General features: G+C 52.1%; 2 protein-coding genes across 3 annotated transcripts; one reads left to right on the top strand and one right to left on the bottom strand.

Moving 5' to 3' along the window:
* Positions 1-157: 157 nt before the first annotated feature.
* Positions 158-8,971, bottom strand: PRAM1 (PML-RARA regulated adaptor molecule 1). 2 transcript variants are annotated; one of them, XM_023943037.2, is made up of 10 exons: positions 7,621-8,971; positions 5,291-5,975; positions 3,833-3,905; positions 3,340-3,452; positions 2,977-3,031; positions 2,601-2,691; positions 2,159-2,321; positions 1,497-1,530; positions 894-928; positions 158-442 (listed from the first exon to the last, which is right to left on the bottom strand). In XM_023943037.2, the coding sequence occupies exons 1-10, from the start codon at positions 7,621-7,623 to the stop codon at positions 438-440; spliced, it is 1,257 nt and encodes a 418-aa protein (XP_023798805.2). In that variant the 5' UTR covers positions 7,624-8,971; the 3' UTR covers positions 158-437. The 2 variants fall into 2 exon arrangements, with proteins under 2 accessions (XP_023798805.2, XP_023798806.2); XM_023943038.2 differs by lacking the exon at positions 894-928 and having other exon boundaries at positions 7,621-8,969.
* On the top strand, positions 8,955-11,168 carry POLE4 (DNA polymerase epsilon 4, accessory subunit). The gene is made up of 4 exons (XM_023942805.2): positions 8,955-9,185; positions 10,008-10,092; positions 10,365-10,406; positions 10,730-11,168. Exons 1-4 carry the CDS (start codon positions 8,970-8,972, stop codon positions 10,741-10,743), a joined length of 357 nt encoding a protein of 118 aa, XP_023798573.2. The 5' UTR covers positions 8,955-8,969; the 3' UTR covers positions 10,744-11,168.
* Positions 11,169-14,874: the final 3,706 nt, after the last annotated feature.

Here is a 14,874-nt window from a genome sequence, read left to right as displayed (position 1 = left end):
GGCCAGGAGTGTCACTGGAGCCAGAGTGTGGTGCAGAATGAAAGGGCAGGTGGGTTCCAGGCTGAAGATGCTCTGGGAATGGAAAATATGGAAACCTTAATGGGCCTGATTTTACCCCTCTCTCCCCACCCAAAAAAGAAAAAAAAAGGCCATGAAACCCTCTTGAACCACTGCTATATTTTACACGGACAAAACAGAGCTCCAGTGATGGTGTGACTTGAGGATCTGGGGCCGTCTGCCCCGTGGGACAGGATCTGTGCAGCTCCATGTGCTGAGCAGCCATAGCACTGCTCTGGCAGGGACACGGTGGCTTTGCAGTCTGTCTCAGAGGAGGCAGAGCTCCTTCACAAAAGGAGCCTGGTGTCTGGTGCTGTTCATGTTTCAGCCCTTGGGGCTCTCTGGTGCTGTCTCGTGCCTTTGGCCTTAGCATGGTTGGCTCAGCCTGCCAGAATTAGAGAAAGTGTGTGCTTGTGAGTAGAGCTGAAACACAGTTGTCGCTATTCAGCTCCGTCTTAAGAACCAACTGCCAGCCAGGGATGGAGTTTGTATGTCAGAAGAGAGCAACTGTTTGGAAAAGAGAAGTCTGAGTTGTCTGGGGGATCAGGGACACCTCAAAGGACATTGAAGGGGCCCTGGGGCTGGCAGCAAGTAGAGGGAGAAAGCTGAAAACAGGTACAGAGAAGTCCAAACAAGTTGGAACAGAGGAACTTGAAGACATTTAGGGAACTGTGAGTAAGTAAAGGATACCTCAGGGAGAGGAAGAGGAATCACTCAAAGGGAAGGAAGAGGCAAGGCAGCAAAACAGCAAAGGGTCAGGAGGAGGGGAATCTTGGTGCTGGTGTGATGGTCCCTGTGGCCAGTGAAAGGGTATGGCAGCAGTTCTGTGCACCTACCATAAATCTCAACGTCATCATAGATGTCAGTGTCCCTGCAAGGACAAAGATGGGTGCTGTAGGCAGTGTGGTCTCCCATGTCCCACTACCTTCCAACCCCCAGTAAGATAAGGGCCAGCTCCTGCTGCCGTATCTGTCTCATCTCCTGCTGACCTGTCTGTGGACTCTGGTGTCCACCTGCAGCCCCATTTCCACCTCCCAGTGCTGTGTTCTTCCTGCATGGCTGGGACCATCTGGAGTGGGGTTAAGATGACTCTGGCCCCTCTCAGGATGGTGGCCTTGTCCCAGACTACCAGGAGCTGCAGACCCAACCATGCAAAGGGGCTGCACCCTGTGACACTGTGCTGCATCCTGTGCCAGCAGCAGCCTCTGAGCAGTGTCTGGGCAGATCCCACATGAGGCACCACACCCTGGGGAGTGCTTCAAGTGCCCCAGTGACAGAACCTCTCCTCACACAGGGGAACCAGCTGGTGTTAGGCTTATGGTCATAGCATGAGCTGTGTAGTTTTGAGTCGTCAGCCAAGACTAGTTTGGCACTGGCCACTCATGGGGAAGTTGTTACAACTCATGGAGTGGAGATGATGGGCTCATAAGGGTACTCACAGAGGCAGCATCACAGCCCGGGGCACGTAGCCATCTGCAACAGAGTGAAGAAAAACACATCAGGTTGTGCTGGGAACCAGGGCATGAGCAGGAATCACCCCAGCACCTGCCCCTGCTCAGGGTTTAATAACACCTCATGTTCCCAGAAAGAGCTGGGACAAGGAGGAATCCAGCTCTGGGCAGCCAAGCTGGACCCTTCAGAGGAACTTGCTCTGGGCAGTGTCAGGATGGAGCCTTCCAGGCTGAATGGCAGCTGACAGGGAAGAGCCTGATCCCTTCCTCTCTGCTTGAGGGATCTGCAGCCCATTCCACCCAAGCAACTCTCAGTGCAGACACAGCTTGTGGTGTTGGAGCCCATGGCCAAGCCTGGTGTGCCAGGCTGGCAGTCAGGAGGCTTCAAGGACTGAAAAAGCCTTTAGCAGAGGGAAAGGACAAGCTCAGCTCACAGCAGAAATGCTGCTGCAGAGTGGAAGGAAGAGCAGGACATTTGTGCAGAGGAAAGTGGGAACCTTCTCAGGGTAGCAGGGTAGCTGTCAAATCTGCCTAACAGGTGGAGGAGATCTGGCAGGAGGTCTGTCAGGAGGGTGTTTGTATGAAGAAGCTTCTTCTCAAAACTGCTGTGCTCCCTGCTGTGGGCAAACCCCATCCCCCTCCAGACTTACACCTCCTCTGGCTGTTCCGGCAGAGGATTTGCTTCTCATTTGTAAACTGAATGACATCAAGGATTTCTCCCCGTCTCAGTGGCAGGTTCTTTGGACCACCCCTTTTCTCTGTTGCTGCAGGGTCAACCATCATCTGTGTCAGGACATTGATGGTGCCTTTGAACTGAAACACAAACAGCAGTGCCCATGGGGAGTCGAGTCAGGCAGATCGCTGACTGCTCTCCCTCCTTGAAAAAAAGCAGACTCCTCTCTGGCCAAATGGTCTGTGGGACTGGTCTGATCTGGGGAAATGGGGCAGGTATGACCTGGGGGAACAAGGCAGGGTGTGATCTGGGTATCACTGGCCCCTGTGGAGCACAGCTCCTTTCTACCATTGCACTGCACCCTTCCCAGGAAGGGAAAAAGAGCTCAGAGGGAAAAGTGATCACTTGCTGCTGCTCACCTTAAATTTCTTCTGAAACTCCCTGTCCATCTTCTCTTCCTTCTTGCATGTCTTGAGTGTCATGGTCTTCTTCTGGGAGACCTGGGATTCTCTACAGTCATTGAAAGCCAGGGGAAGATTCAGATGACCCCATGATCTACTCCCTCCTTCTCCTCCTACTCCCCTTCTCCCTGCCGGCTGCTCCCCATTGCATTTCTCTGCACCAGCTCTGGGGCTATGGGGGCTCTCAGGGCCAGGTGTACAGCCTCCAGCTTGTGCTCTTCACCACAGACATTCCTCTTCCAAGCCCAGTAGAGACCATTAAAGCAGCAGCTTAGAGTAGCAAGGAGCCCTGGCCATTTTAGGACCCTTAGAAAGAGTTAAAAAAAAACATTACCTCTGTGTAGCTGCCAGCAAGGTAACCCAGTTAGAGGCTTGGCCAGCATTTCCACCTGTAAAACCAAACCCAAGGAGAGGTGCTGCCATGAGGCTGCTGTGAGGTGTAAACACCTGCCTGTAAACAGGATACAAAGAGCAGCAAAAGCTTTCTCCTCCTGGGACCAAATCCTGAGTTTGGCCCCAAGTCTCAGGGATCAGGGTATCCTGTGCCCATTTGCAAGGGGAACCCACTGCCCTCCTGTGTGGGGGAGCAGCAAGGCTTAGCACAGGCCATGCCACTGCCCATGGCTCACTGGGGCCTCACAGCTCTCTGAGCTGCAGGTCTTACCCCAAACAGCATCCAAGCCCCTCCTGTACTCACCTCCTCTGGGGCAAGGATATACTGGCAGTGGGGACACAGAAGGCAGAAGGAGGCCTGGGCTTCTCCTGGCAAGCCCAAGAGGTTCAACGTCATCGTATATCTCATCTTCATCCCTGTGATGAGGCAGAACACGGTTAGGAAGTGCTGCTGCAATGATGGTGCTGAGGGCTCAAGGCAGAATCGGGGCTGCCAAGAGGAGGGTGGGGAACAAGCAGGTGGGCTGGCCATGGACCATCCCTGGCTCTGGGGCAGAGCTGGACAGCAGCTCCGTGCCCTGTGCTAGCAGCTCCTCACACAGCTGGATGTGGACAGGCAGCAGGGTGCAATGTGAGATAACGTAGCCCCAGGGGTGGCCCAACTTCACACTGTGGGAACTGCTTGCACACCCTGGGCTCCAACAGCAGGCAGGAAAACCCAAATATCCTCTTTCTGTCGTGTCTTGTGCTCTTCCCAGTGGCTTGGCACAGCTTGGAAGTGCAGCCTCAGTCCTTACCCTATGCCAGTCGGAGCATCCTGCAGTGGGAACCTTGTAGGCACTGATGCAGCATAGCCTGATTGCAGATGACCTGTGAAAAACAGCAGAACAGGAGGGAGCAGGGAGGGATTATTTCACATTTTCTCCTCAGCTCTGTCAGCCACCCTGAGGTCAGAGCCACTCTGGGCTGGATTTAGTGCAGGGGAAAGTGGGGAGATAAAACTTAACACACATCTTTATAGAGCAAGGAGTTTTTACTCCATAGCCCATCTAGGGATTTTCTTGAATATGAAATGGAGAGGAAGGAGAGGGGAAGAGGACAAAAGAGGTATCATGAACAGGTGGAAAACCCCTAAATTTCAGATATGTACCAGAATCAGGGCAAGTCTTGGATATCTCCATGCACTCAGGAGCATCATATTGCTGCCCCTTTAGGATTGCCAGTATGACCACCCCTCTTGCTAACAAGAAATTATTTATATCACAAGCCTTGTCTCCAGCCTGGTCAACCAGACCAACCAACAATGGGCACAAAGACCTGAGTTACAACATCAAATCTCTGCTGGTTTATGGTACCAAGTAATACACAATCAGATACTTGGTCCTAAAAATAGTAAGATTGCCCTAAAAATTAACAAAAATTATCAAATCAAGACAAGCTGTAACTGTAGATGGTGCGGCTTGCCTCAGGACCCACGAGACAAATAAATACTTGTAGCCAGTCATGTGAGAATCTCCCAGCACAACAGCGTGGCCAGCCCTGATAACAGCTTTTAATTATAACATAGACCAGCTCGATTTTTCAGTTCTCTTAAGATGAGGAAGTCTACTCCCATAGTTAGAGAAACTGAGCAAGAAATGGTATTTGAAACAGCTTTCATCACCTGTAGTGTGGATTAGCAGAACAGCAACTGTGAGAAACCACCACAGCAGCCTAGATCTGAAAGGCCACTGTTGACTGTGGCAGGGCAATGTCTGACTGGCACCTCCCCACCTGCTCATGCCCATCACCCCCAGGCCTGCCCCATGGCACCTCGGGGAAGAGTCTGGCCCCATTTTCTCTCCATTAGATAGCTGTGGGCAGTGAGAGCTCCCCTTCCTCCCTTTCCTCCCAGCTGAACAAGCCTGGGTCTCAACATTTCTTTCTCCATGTGCTCCAGTCCCCAACCATATTGGACTCACTCCAGTTTGGCAGTATCTCTCATGTTACTTACTGCAACCTAACTTCCTACAGATACTCCAGAGACGGAAACTTGTGCCTAGCCAGGGACAGGGCACTTTGTTTCTTCTGCCCTCCTTGTCTCTCATTCTCATGCTATTGCCTATAAAAGCCCCTTTGGTAATGCAAGCCCCCACCTCTCCATCAGCTCTCCCAGTATTTCCATCTCCCAAGAGCTGCAGGCCCTAACTGGGTTGATTTTCCTTCCTGAATGAGCAGCACCCTTCCCTGCAGGACTTTCATGTGCCTGGCCATACCCAGCTGAGCACTCCTTGGTGGTTCTGTGGCAGGATGGATGGATGTCCCAGGATGTGCAGCTGCTCTGAACTTTGCCAAATCCACATCAGGAGGGCGTCGGGGCTTGCCTGGCTTCACTCCCAGTTCCCTGACATGTGGCAAAGGCTTCCTCTGAGGCACCCACTCTGTCCTTTGGGGGCTTCCCACAGTGAGCAGAGGGGCTGCAACAGCTGTGCCTTTGGCAAGAACTGCTGGAACCCCCTTGTCTTTGTCAGGTGGCCGTGTCTGCTGGGCTGGCTTCCTGCAGGGAGGATCAGGGCTGGCTTCCACCTTCTTGTTCAACACATCTCCTCCTGGCTTTGCAGGCACTGGCTGGAAGTTGGCATCTTGAGCCGTTCCCTGCTTCCGACACACTGTTTGTGCCAGGGTCTCACAGGCAGAATGAGATGAATGCTGTCCCAAACTCTGACCCATACTGTGAGATGGAGAGGCCTTGCAGAAGTCCAACCTCCTGCTCCACAGGGGCTCCTGAGGAGGATCACCCTTGGCAGGGGTCTGTCTTGGTTCTGGTCCATGAGAGGCTGCAGGGCGACTCTCTGGCCAGCCACCCTCTTTGGAGGTGGGAACTTTGGGAGGTTCTTTCCTGTTCTGTTGGAACTTTGCTCGAAGGTGCTTCACCACGGCGTCTCTCCCCTCCAGATGCATCTGCAACCATTAAGAAAAACAGTTCCAGTTAAAATACCATGGAGGAAAATAAGTCAAAATTCCCCCTAGAATTTTGGTATTCCTTCAACATGGTCTCACACTAAATCTTCTCCATGAAATCAGGTCTTTGCTCAAAAAGGTCCTGAAACATTTCTGAGAAAACAACATGGGGCTGCACCAAATGGGACCAGGCTGCCCCACCACAGGGGCACCCAGGAGACCTTTCATGGAGTCTTTTGGTCTGATCCACCCTCTGTCCACTACCAGGGACCATCAAATCAGAGGGATTGGGTGGTAGTAGCAAAGCTCCTGAGGGCAGAATCTGAGATCCAGAGATTTCCCAGGGCTCAGATGGGAGCAACCTGCCTTACCCTGGTCCTGTTTCCCATGATGAGTTGGTGGGGGAGACCATGTAGGGCCATTGGATCCCTCCCTGGAGGAAAAGCTGAGATGGCACTGCTAAGACTCATCCTACCATAGCCTGAGTGCAGAAAACAGAAGGCCAAGAGGCAGCAGACTGCCCTACTTTTCTGACATGTGTGTTTCCTGTGTGGTTCACACTGTGCACACATGAATTGGGACACATCTGCTCCAGCACAGAGTTGCCCTTAGCTTCCTTAGTGACCAAAATTCACCTCTTTCTAGAGTCTCCAGAGAAAAGCTGCCAGGAGAAGGCTGTGAATGGCTCTTGGAAGAAGACTGCCAGCTTGTAGGTATGGCACAAAGCTACAGGACGGGGCTACATTTTTCCTAAGTTTCTCAGGTGGACTTTGTGAGAGGAAGGGATCAGCTTACCCTCCCCATCTTTCTCCCACACCCTTGTCCCCAGACTACAGCATCCCTTGGCACCAGAGCTGGCTGCTTTGCTGGAGCTGTATGCTTTGACTTTGGAGCTCTTCTCCTTCTGGGATTTCAGTTTTGGTTTATGATTGCATAATTTTTATTCTCACAAGGGAAGGGCTGATACAAGGGAGAGAAGCTGATACAATGTTTTTAGACATAACTGATCAAATGTATATATACAGACTTACAAAAGTGCAAGCTCCCCAGGCAAACACCCCAATTTTCCTGGTAAACCCTCAAATGCAGCACTTGGCACAGCAGCGCTGAAGCAGCATAAATTTGCCACTTCCTGTATACCGGCAGTGGGGCTTTCACTCCAATTTGTGAAAAAAGCAATGCTTTCCAGATTCCCAAACATGCCATTGGGATTTTTGACACCTGTAAGATTTGGTGGTTTGTAATGATCAGTGTTGGGCTAGTTCCATGAGCTGAGACTTGCTCAGAGTCCTTGGATATACAGCACTGCCATCACTGTGATTAGTTCCAGGTTTTCCAATTCATTTCTGTGCTGGTGGGGGCTCTTCTGGTCTCGATGGGAGTGTGGCCTCCTCCTTTCATAGACATTTATATTCAGCCCAAGTTCACCCAGCAAACCTTCCTCTGAGCCCAGAAACTGGTCAGAGACCTTTGAAACTCTGTCCAGCTCAGATGTACAGGAAGATTTTGACTTTCAGGAGGAGTGACGGTGTTGGCCAGATCCAACCCCTCACAAGGACATCCCCAAAACCCTTCCAACCAGGACATATGGCTCCCAGCGTCCCGTACCCATGTCCACTACAGCCCAGGTCTGGTTCTTACTCACCATCTTCCATTAGTGGATGCTTTCCTGTGTGCTCACCTCCTTGTTAAAGACCACCCCAAGCGTTCCGGACAAGTCTCTCTGAGGCTCCCTCCCTTGAAACCAGAAGCTCTTTCCTAAAGGCTGGTGAGGAACTCTGTGCAACACCAGGAAGCTGCTTTTGCCTGATGGTGAGACTGCACAAGGAGGAGGAGAAAGAGGAGGAGCAGCTCTCAATACACCAGCAGTTTGGCTTTGCTGCTGTTTGACGCTTGCAGCCCTCCAAGTCCTGCTGGGCATAAGGGTTGTGTCCAAAGGAGAGCCCCAGTTTTGGGAACTGACTGCAGGATGACAGGGGGTGGAACCAGGAGGGTGGGAAATGTCCTTGTCCAGTGGTGGCCCAGGATTCCTCTGCCAGGTCTCAAAGCTGCATGTCACTTGCAGATGGGAGGGTGCAGAGGGTGCACAGCTGAACTCTGTGGGAGCACAGAAAAGCTGGGTGAGGGCTATGGCTTCCTGGAGTATCCAAAACTGCAGGACATGAGCTCCACTGAAGAGCCTAGTTTCTCTGGGAAGCAAGGGGAAGCTCTGCAGAGCAGGGTGCTGTGTCAGGCCATCGCAGTATCTAACTGTCCTGATGTCACTGTTTACTGCCTCTGAATGGTCTGACAGGTCGAGTCAAGAGGTGCTCTGGTCAGCTGGTTGGTGCTGGTGTCCCTGCTCCAAGACTGGCGTGGCCCTGCAGCCCTTTGGGAAGGTGTCCCACCAGCAGTGCCCGAGGCAGCTCCTGCCTGTAGATGGCTTAAGGATAAGAGTTTGAGGACATGGGGAAGGCTGGCCATGGGCAACAAGCTGGCACCCGTTGGCCAAGGGAGGCGGTCCTGTGGGTTCTGTGGAAGGTGGTGGGTGCTCAAGGGGGGCACTGGAGGACTTGATCCCACCAGCTGGAGATGGGATGGAGAGGTTGTGCTGCGAGGTCCCACACTGGACCCACGGGGAGCTGACTCTGGGGCACAGGAGGGGAAGACAGCAGTGACAGCCACCTCTCACCTGCCCCACTGCCCCTGCCCCTGCAACAGGGAGGGCATGTCGCTATCTGTGGGGAGAGGGAGGCCCGGGAGCCGTGCTGGGGCACGGGGCTGGCACGGAGGCACTGAGGGCCATCTTTGGGGAGGACGGGGGATGTGTTACGCTGTGTTAGGGGACGTGGTGAAGGGGAAGATGAGGGGGCATGTTTGGCGATGGGGTGAAAGGAAGGAGGAGGGGCCGTACTCAGGGCCGCCAGCGCTGCGGGGCCCCGCCGAGAATGCAGCGAGGGCCCGCCGAGCTCGGCCCGGCCCCGCGGCCCCGCGCAGGCGCAGCGCTCGGGCGGGATGGCAGCGGCGGCGGCCGCGCCGGGGCCGGGCCCGGGCCCGGGACCCGCGGAGGCGGCGGCGCCCGGGGAGGAGGCGGCGGGCGCGGGGCCGCAGGGCCTGGGTCCGGCCCGGCTGGCCCGGCTACCGCTGGCGCGGGTGAAGGCGCTGGTGAAGGCGGACCCGGACGTCACCCTGGCCAGCCAGGAGGCCGTGTTCGTGCTGGCGCGGGCCACGGTGAGGGGCGGCCCCTGGGGGTCCTGGGGGCCGGAACGCTGCGAGATGCGGGGATGCTGCTCGGTCTTCCCCAGGTTTTTCGTTCTCTCACGGACCCGCGGGGCGGCTGTGGTCGGCCAGAGCTGGGGAAGGGGCTGGAGCCCCAGGAGTGGCTGAGGGAGTTGGGGGGGCTCAGCATGAATCAGAGGAGGCTCGAGGGGACCTTGTGGCTCTGCACAACTCCCTGACAGGAGGGGACAGCCTGGTGGAGGTCGGTCGCTTCTCCCAAGCAAGAAGGCACAGGACAAGATGAAACAGCCTCAGGCTGCACCAGGGGAGATTTAGGATATTGGGGAAATTCCTTTATGGAGAGAGACGTCAGGCTCTGGCACAGGCAGCCCTGGGCAGTCACCATCCCTGGAACTGTTTACAAAAATGTAGCACTTGGGGACATGGGGTGGTGGTGAATGTGGAGGTGGTGCTGGGTTGATGGTTGGACACAATGATCTTAGAGGTATTTCTCCACCTCAGGGGTTTCATGATTCATCTCCTGAGCACAGGACACCTTTCTCCCTTTAGAAGGTGCCCTGGGAGCCCCTGGTGTGGTGCAGGTCTCTCAGAGAATGTGAGTTTCGAGGAATCCACATTCCCAGCTTTCTCCCTCATTGCTTGTCCTGTGCATCATTGTCCAGCCATTTCCTTTGGTATTTTCAGACCTGTTTACTGGGGATGGGTAATGTTAGGATGAAGATTCTGATTTAATCCTGAAGCCTTATAGGACCTTTCTTTTTTCTCAGGATATTCTCTCTCTGATCTTCTATGTGACCCTGTCCTATTTTGCAGGAGCTGTTTGTTGAAACCATAGCCAAAGATGCTTACGTGTATGCCCAGCAAGGAAAAAGGAAAACCCTGCAAAGAAAAGACCTGGGTATGGGAGCATGTTCTGTGTTGGCCTTTGCAAAGGGTTGCTGCTATGGGGGATTTTTCCACCTGTCTGGAGGTGCTGAAGTAATTATGGATTTATTCTTTCCCTGAAGATGGGAGAGAAAAACTTCTATCAGAGACTACACTAATAATTTCACACACCATCTCCGAAACAAGTAATTTCTCTTTGAAAGTGGTCACTGTGCTGTGATGTAATTTCAAATGTAAATATGGAGTTGGTTTATCTATTTTAACTGTTCTCAATTTGCTTTTCAGATAATGCCATTGAAGCTATTGATGAATTTGCTTTTCTGGAAGGTGAGTTTCTACTTGATTTTAGTACTTTGTGTAATTATCTACTTATGAGAGAAAGAACTGAGTCATTTCCAAAGCTCTCTGCTTCCACATCCTCGGTAATTCCTAGTGTGTCTTGCAGTGCCCCTCTGAGCACTGGAACGGCTCACCCTTGACCCTGAAGCACATGCAGTAGTTTTTTTGGCTATATTTGGTTTTACTCATGTGTGATTTGCTTAAGCTTTAAAGTTACTGCACTTTCTTTTTCCAGCTTGTAGACAAGATTTATTTGTTCACACAACCACACTTCTGATTCCTGAGACTGTAATGTGTTTTTTCATTTTCAGGTACTTTGGACTGAGCTGGACAGAGACAGCTCTCTGGAGAAAGAGACTGCAGAGTTGGTGTGAGATGGAAAACAGGATGCTGAGAGTTCAAAAATAATTCCTAGAACTGAGACACTGAAATTGAGACATGGCAACCATGATATTTTGTATAAAGTTGAAATTGTTGTAAGTTCTTTATTTAAAATGCATATTTTTTCATAACTATTTTGTATGTCCCTTCCCATGTGGCTGCAGTGCAGCTCTCTGCTCTGGCCAGGTTACACAGCATTTACTCCCAGTAGCAGTCCCTGCCTCTGGGTACTCTTCAGCACCATGGAGCTGTGAACAGAGAGTGGCTTGGCTCAGGTGCCCAGGCACAAGGAATTTTTTTAATGGAAGTGTGAGTTTTGTTACACATGTTTGTCTCTTAACACAATTAAATTTTTGTTGTTGTTGTTGAGCAGCTGTGCTGATTTGTGTGCTGGGGTTCCTGTAGCCTGGTAGTAAATGGTGTGGTTTTGATAGGATGCCTTCTCTAGCATTTTGGTTTTGCTGATTCTTAAGGCATCCATTCCAGAGAAACCCAGCTGTCCTCCAGGGACTGGGGATGAGTTCCAGGGGAAGTTGGCTTGTTCTAAGGGCTGTGCACCTTCTGTAAGTGTCTGTGATTGTTGCACTTCTAAGTAATTGAAGGGAAAAAACCCAACCCCCCCAAACCTCATTTTGAATGCCAGAGGAGTGTCCATACTGCCATCACTGTTCTCTTTTGTGCTCTCACTCTTGAATCTGGCACAAATGTTTTCATTGGGAACTGGATCTGTTCCCTCCCTGTTCCCCTGGTCAAGTCGGTGCAGAGATCCCAAGTTGTGTGGTGAGGAGCTGTGTGCATCCTGTGTGCAGGAATGCTGCTGCCATCAGCTGTGTCTGAGGGCCCCCGACAGCACATGGGCACCAGCGCTGCCTCTCTGCTCTCAGGACTCTGGTGACCAGAGTTTTCTTTAGGTCTAAAAAGCACTTTAACTAGTGCTTTCCTATGTGGAGTTAACAGCAGAACAGTGTGGCTGTGGGGGACACGCTGCCATCACTGCTGTAATATGTCCTCCTGTGTTGCTGGCATTGTCCAGCTGCCACCTCTGACTCCATTTGGTGTGGGGAGGGACAGGATAGGGTTGGCCCCAGATAAAACCATTTAATGGGATGAAGGAGGTTGAGGTGAACATGATGCATGTTCTTTCAAATAAGAGTATTTGAGAGTGGCTCCCAGTCACCGCAAACTTAAATTAGTTTGGAAGTGGTGGTAAGAGCAAAGACTCCCAAGGGAGCTTCCCCAGGCTGTCAGCAAATCTAGTGACTCTCAAGAAACACTTTGAAGTTTGCTGGGAGCCTAATGCAAGCCTGATGATGCAGGGAGCACAATCCTGATCATGTGGGAGGTGCTCATTTTCCAGGCTGCCAAGGTGTTTGTTCAGATCACAGTGAGGGGACATTTGCTGGGCTATGCCATTTGGCTTGGAGCTGTTCACCTTCTCACCTGTCAGGGAAGGCAGGTATAAGTGTTGGATGTACTGGAGATTTTCTTGTGCTTCCCCAGGTGCAGTGTGCTTTCAGTGAGCTGCAACCTCTCTGGGTTCCCAAGAGTGCTCAAAAATCATTGAGAGATATATTTAAAATATTTGCCTAAAAATCAAAATCACAGTTTGTATGGCAGCAGAGCTGGGAGAATGGGTTAACAGTATCTTCAGCTGGCACACTGTCCTTTGCCAAGTGCCAGCTGTCTGCTCTGCTGTGGGTGAGGAGCACCCACAGGAATCACCACTGGAATGGCTGTTAAGCTGGGAATTACTGCCTGGCTTCCTGCTCACTCCTTCCTTGAGCAAAGGGACTCTCAGGCAGCCAGCAGCAGCTGTACCCCAAGTGCAAGTTTCAAATGTCCCTTCCTGTTTCTTGGTCCCCTGCCGCTGGCACTGGGTACACTGAAAATCCATTTTTAAGTCAATGCAAAATTTACATTTTTGCAGCACACACTGGGTCTGTGACTTCAGCAGGTCAAAGCAAACAGATTACAGTGGTGTTGCATGACACCATGGGCACTTCTTGTGAAAGTTTTCTTCCCTATTATCTGGTGAAATAAAGATTTACATCAATAAATCTTGGAGTACAGACACTGCTATCGAGGAAAAATAGCTCATTTGAAAAGGATTTCCAGAAGAAACAGCGTTTAGCCAATAAACACTGATAATTTGTAAACTCAAAATACAGTAGAGCAAACCAGTCCAAACCTCTGTGCCATGGTCCTGCACCTCCCCTGCTCCCACACCTGATGCCACCTTCCCATCCTCTGATGCAGAGCTGATGTGCCAATGCGGGACGTGTGGAGAGCTGTGATATTGGGGTTTGGCCACCGGGGACAGTTTTGTTTTCAGCTCAAGTAGCTTCAATGGGCTCCAGGAGAGATGGAGCCCTCTGCCCTCGACCCACTGGGCTGAGGCTCACTCAGTGCAAGATTTGTGCTTCAGCCATGGCTGAGCATCCCCTTTCCCTTTGCTAATCAGGGCACTGACCTGTTCTCACCCCATCCCTCGTGTGCTCACTAAAGAAAAAGCCTCTGATTTCCCAGTGAAATTTTGATTCTTTTTAGTTTGTGTGCGCTGACCAGTCTAATATAAAGTGTTTTACTCCTGGTCTGTAAACACCAGTTTGATGTGACAGCGCTGTTACTGCCAGACTGTCCCTTAGGAATTTCTGCATCAGACTGAAGGAATCTCTCCCAGGCAGACTTCCCAGGGGTGGGCGATGTCTTTTTTGTGGGTGTTTGTGTGGTACTCAGCCTTGGATTGGGCTCATTTTCACACAATGCATGAGTGGTAACCCTTGGTGGATCCAGTGTTTCACAGGTGTCTCTGGCAGTCCCATCAGCTCCTGTCAGCATGAACATCGGGAATGCCGCTCCAGGTGCCCATCCCAGCAGATCATCTCCCTCCACCTCAGCCTCCCAGGGCTCTCCAGACAGTCCTCCATGCTCAATTTCCTAAGGAGCAGGAAGGTGAGTGCTTGGGGCAGGGGGAGGGTCAGGTGCTAGGGACTGGGACGTGGTTTATACACGTTTTAAAAGACCTGCTTTTGGCTTCTGAGAAAACCTGTCGCTGAGTCTCTCATCCTTCCCAGTCCGAGCAGTGGCTTGTCCAGGTAAGACAGATGGAAACTCTCTAGCAGTGCTGGATGCCTGGGGCAGAGGAAGGGCTCAGCCAGGGAAGGGGCTGTGGCAGTGCCCACCCAGCTGCCCTGGCAGAACAGTTCTGGCTGGTCACAGCCTAGCAGCTCTTTCAACCACCTCTGCTGTACCTGAGAGCTGCTCTCTCTTGTGCAGAGAGGTTGGAGGCCTGCTTCCGCCTCTTTGAGCAAGACTGGCAGGATGTCATTCCCACATGATGTGCCATGTGTCACTCTTATGAGGGACTCGAAGGAGCCTGTGCATTTGGGACACAGCTGCTCATGTCATCCCAGGAGAGCTGACATTGCCTAAAGTCCCATCTCCGCTGGGATAAAAGACCCTGGAGAAGGGTGGAAACTCTGTGGATGTTGCACCTGTGTGTCCTGTGAGGGATCACCTGTAGCTAAGACAAATCTTGTTACCATTTGTCCCATTGTTACCAACACTGTGGCACTGCTGGTGCAGTGTCCTCCAGGCAGGCAGGGTGAGAGAGAGAGAGGAGGAAAAGCTGAGCCAGTTCCAGGTCAGGAGAGGTTTGTGTCAGGAGCTGATGCTGGAGGTTGTTCACTGCACTGTGTTTTCACATGGGTGTGTCCCTAGGCCTGTCCTGTACCTCTGCAGGTGAGAGCTTCATGTTCCTGCCCCAGGGATTTCCTACTGTGAGCTGGCCTGGCTGCACCTGGAGCAGCTCCTGCTCCTCAAAGGCCTTGGGGAGATGGAGGTGGTCAAGGGCTGCCACTGCAGCACCTGCCCCAAGGAATGTCTTCAGCTCCCAGCCCTGAAAACCTTTCCAGACTCTCCCTGGGAAGTCATAATGGATGTGGGGAAATGCTCTGACCCAACCTACAGTGCAGGTATGAACAAGGGAGAGCTCCTCTCCCTCCCTCTGGGAATATGGGAATGAGCCCTCTTGTGTGCCAGCACCAATGTCCAAGCTCCCAGTCTGCTGAGCAGA

Source organism: Cyanistes caeruleus, chromosome 25 (genome assembly GCF_971803275.1).
Source record: "Cyanistes caeruleus chromosome 25, bCyaCae1.hap1.1, whole genome shotgun sequence".
Taxonomy (NCBI): domain Eukaryota; kingdom Metazoa; phylum Chordata; class Aves; order Passeriformes; family Paridae; genus Cyanistes; species Cyanistes caeruleus.
This window is presented reverse-complemented; position numbering and strand designations above follow the sequence as displayed.

Excerpts from the sequence above, each read along its gene's own strand:
- PRAM1 (XM_023943037.2), bottom strand. Across the intron at positions 2,692-2,976 it reads TTGCTGGCAGCTACACAGAG|AGAATCCCAGGTCTCCCAGA; the intron begins GTAATGTTTTTT and ends CAATGACTGTAG. Across the intron at positions 1,531-2,158 it reads CCGGAACAGCCAGAGGAGGT|ATGGCTACGTGCCCCGGGCT; the intron begins GTAAGTCTGGAG and ends ACTCTGTTGCAG.
- POLE4 (XM_023942805.2), top strand. The coding sequence starts at position 8,970 with ATGGCAGCGGCGGCGGCCGCGCCGGGGCCGGGCCCGGGCCCGGGACCC. Across the intron at positions 9,186-10,007 it reads TCGTGCTGGCGCGGGCCACG|GAGCTGTTTGTTGAAACCAT; the intron begins GTGAGGGGCGGC and ends CCTATTTTGCAG. Across the intron at positions 10,093-10,364 it reads CCTGCAAAGAAAAGACCTGG|ATAATGCCATTGAAGCTATT; the intron begins GTATGGGAGCAT and ends TTTGCTTTTCAG.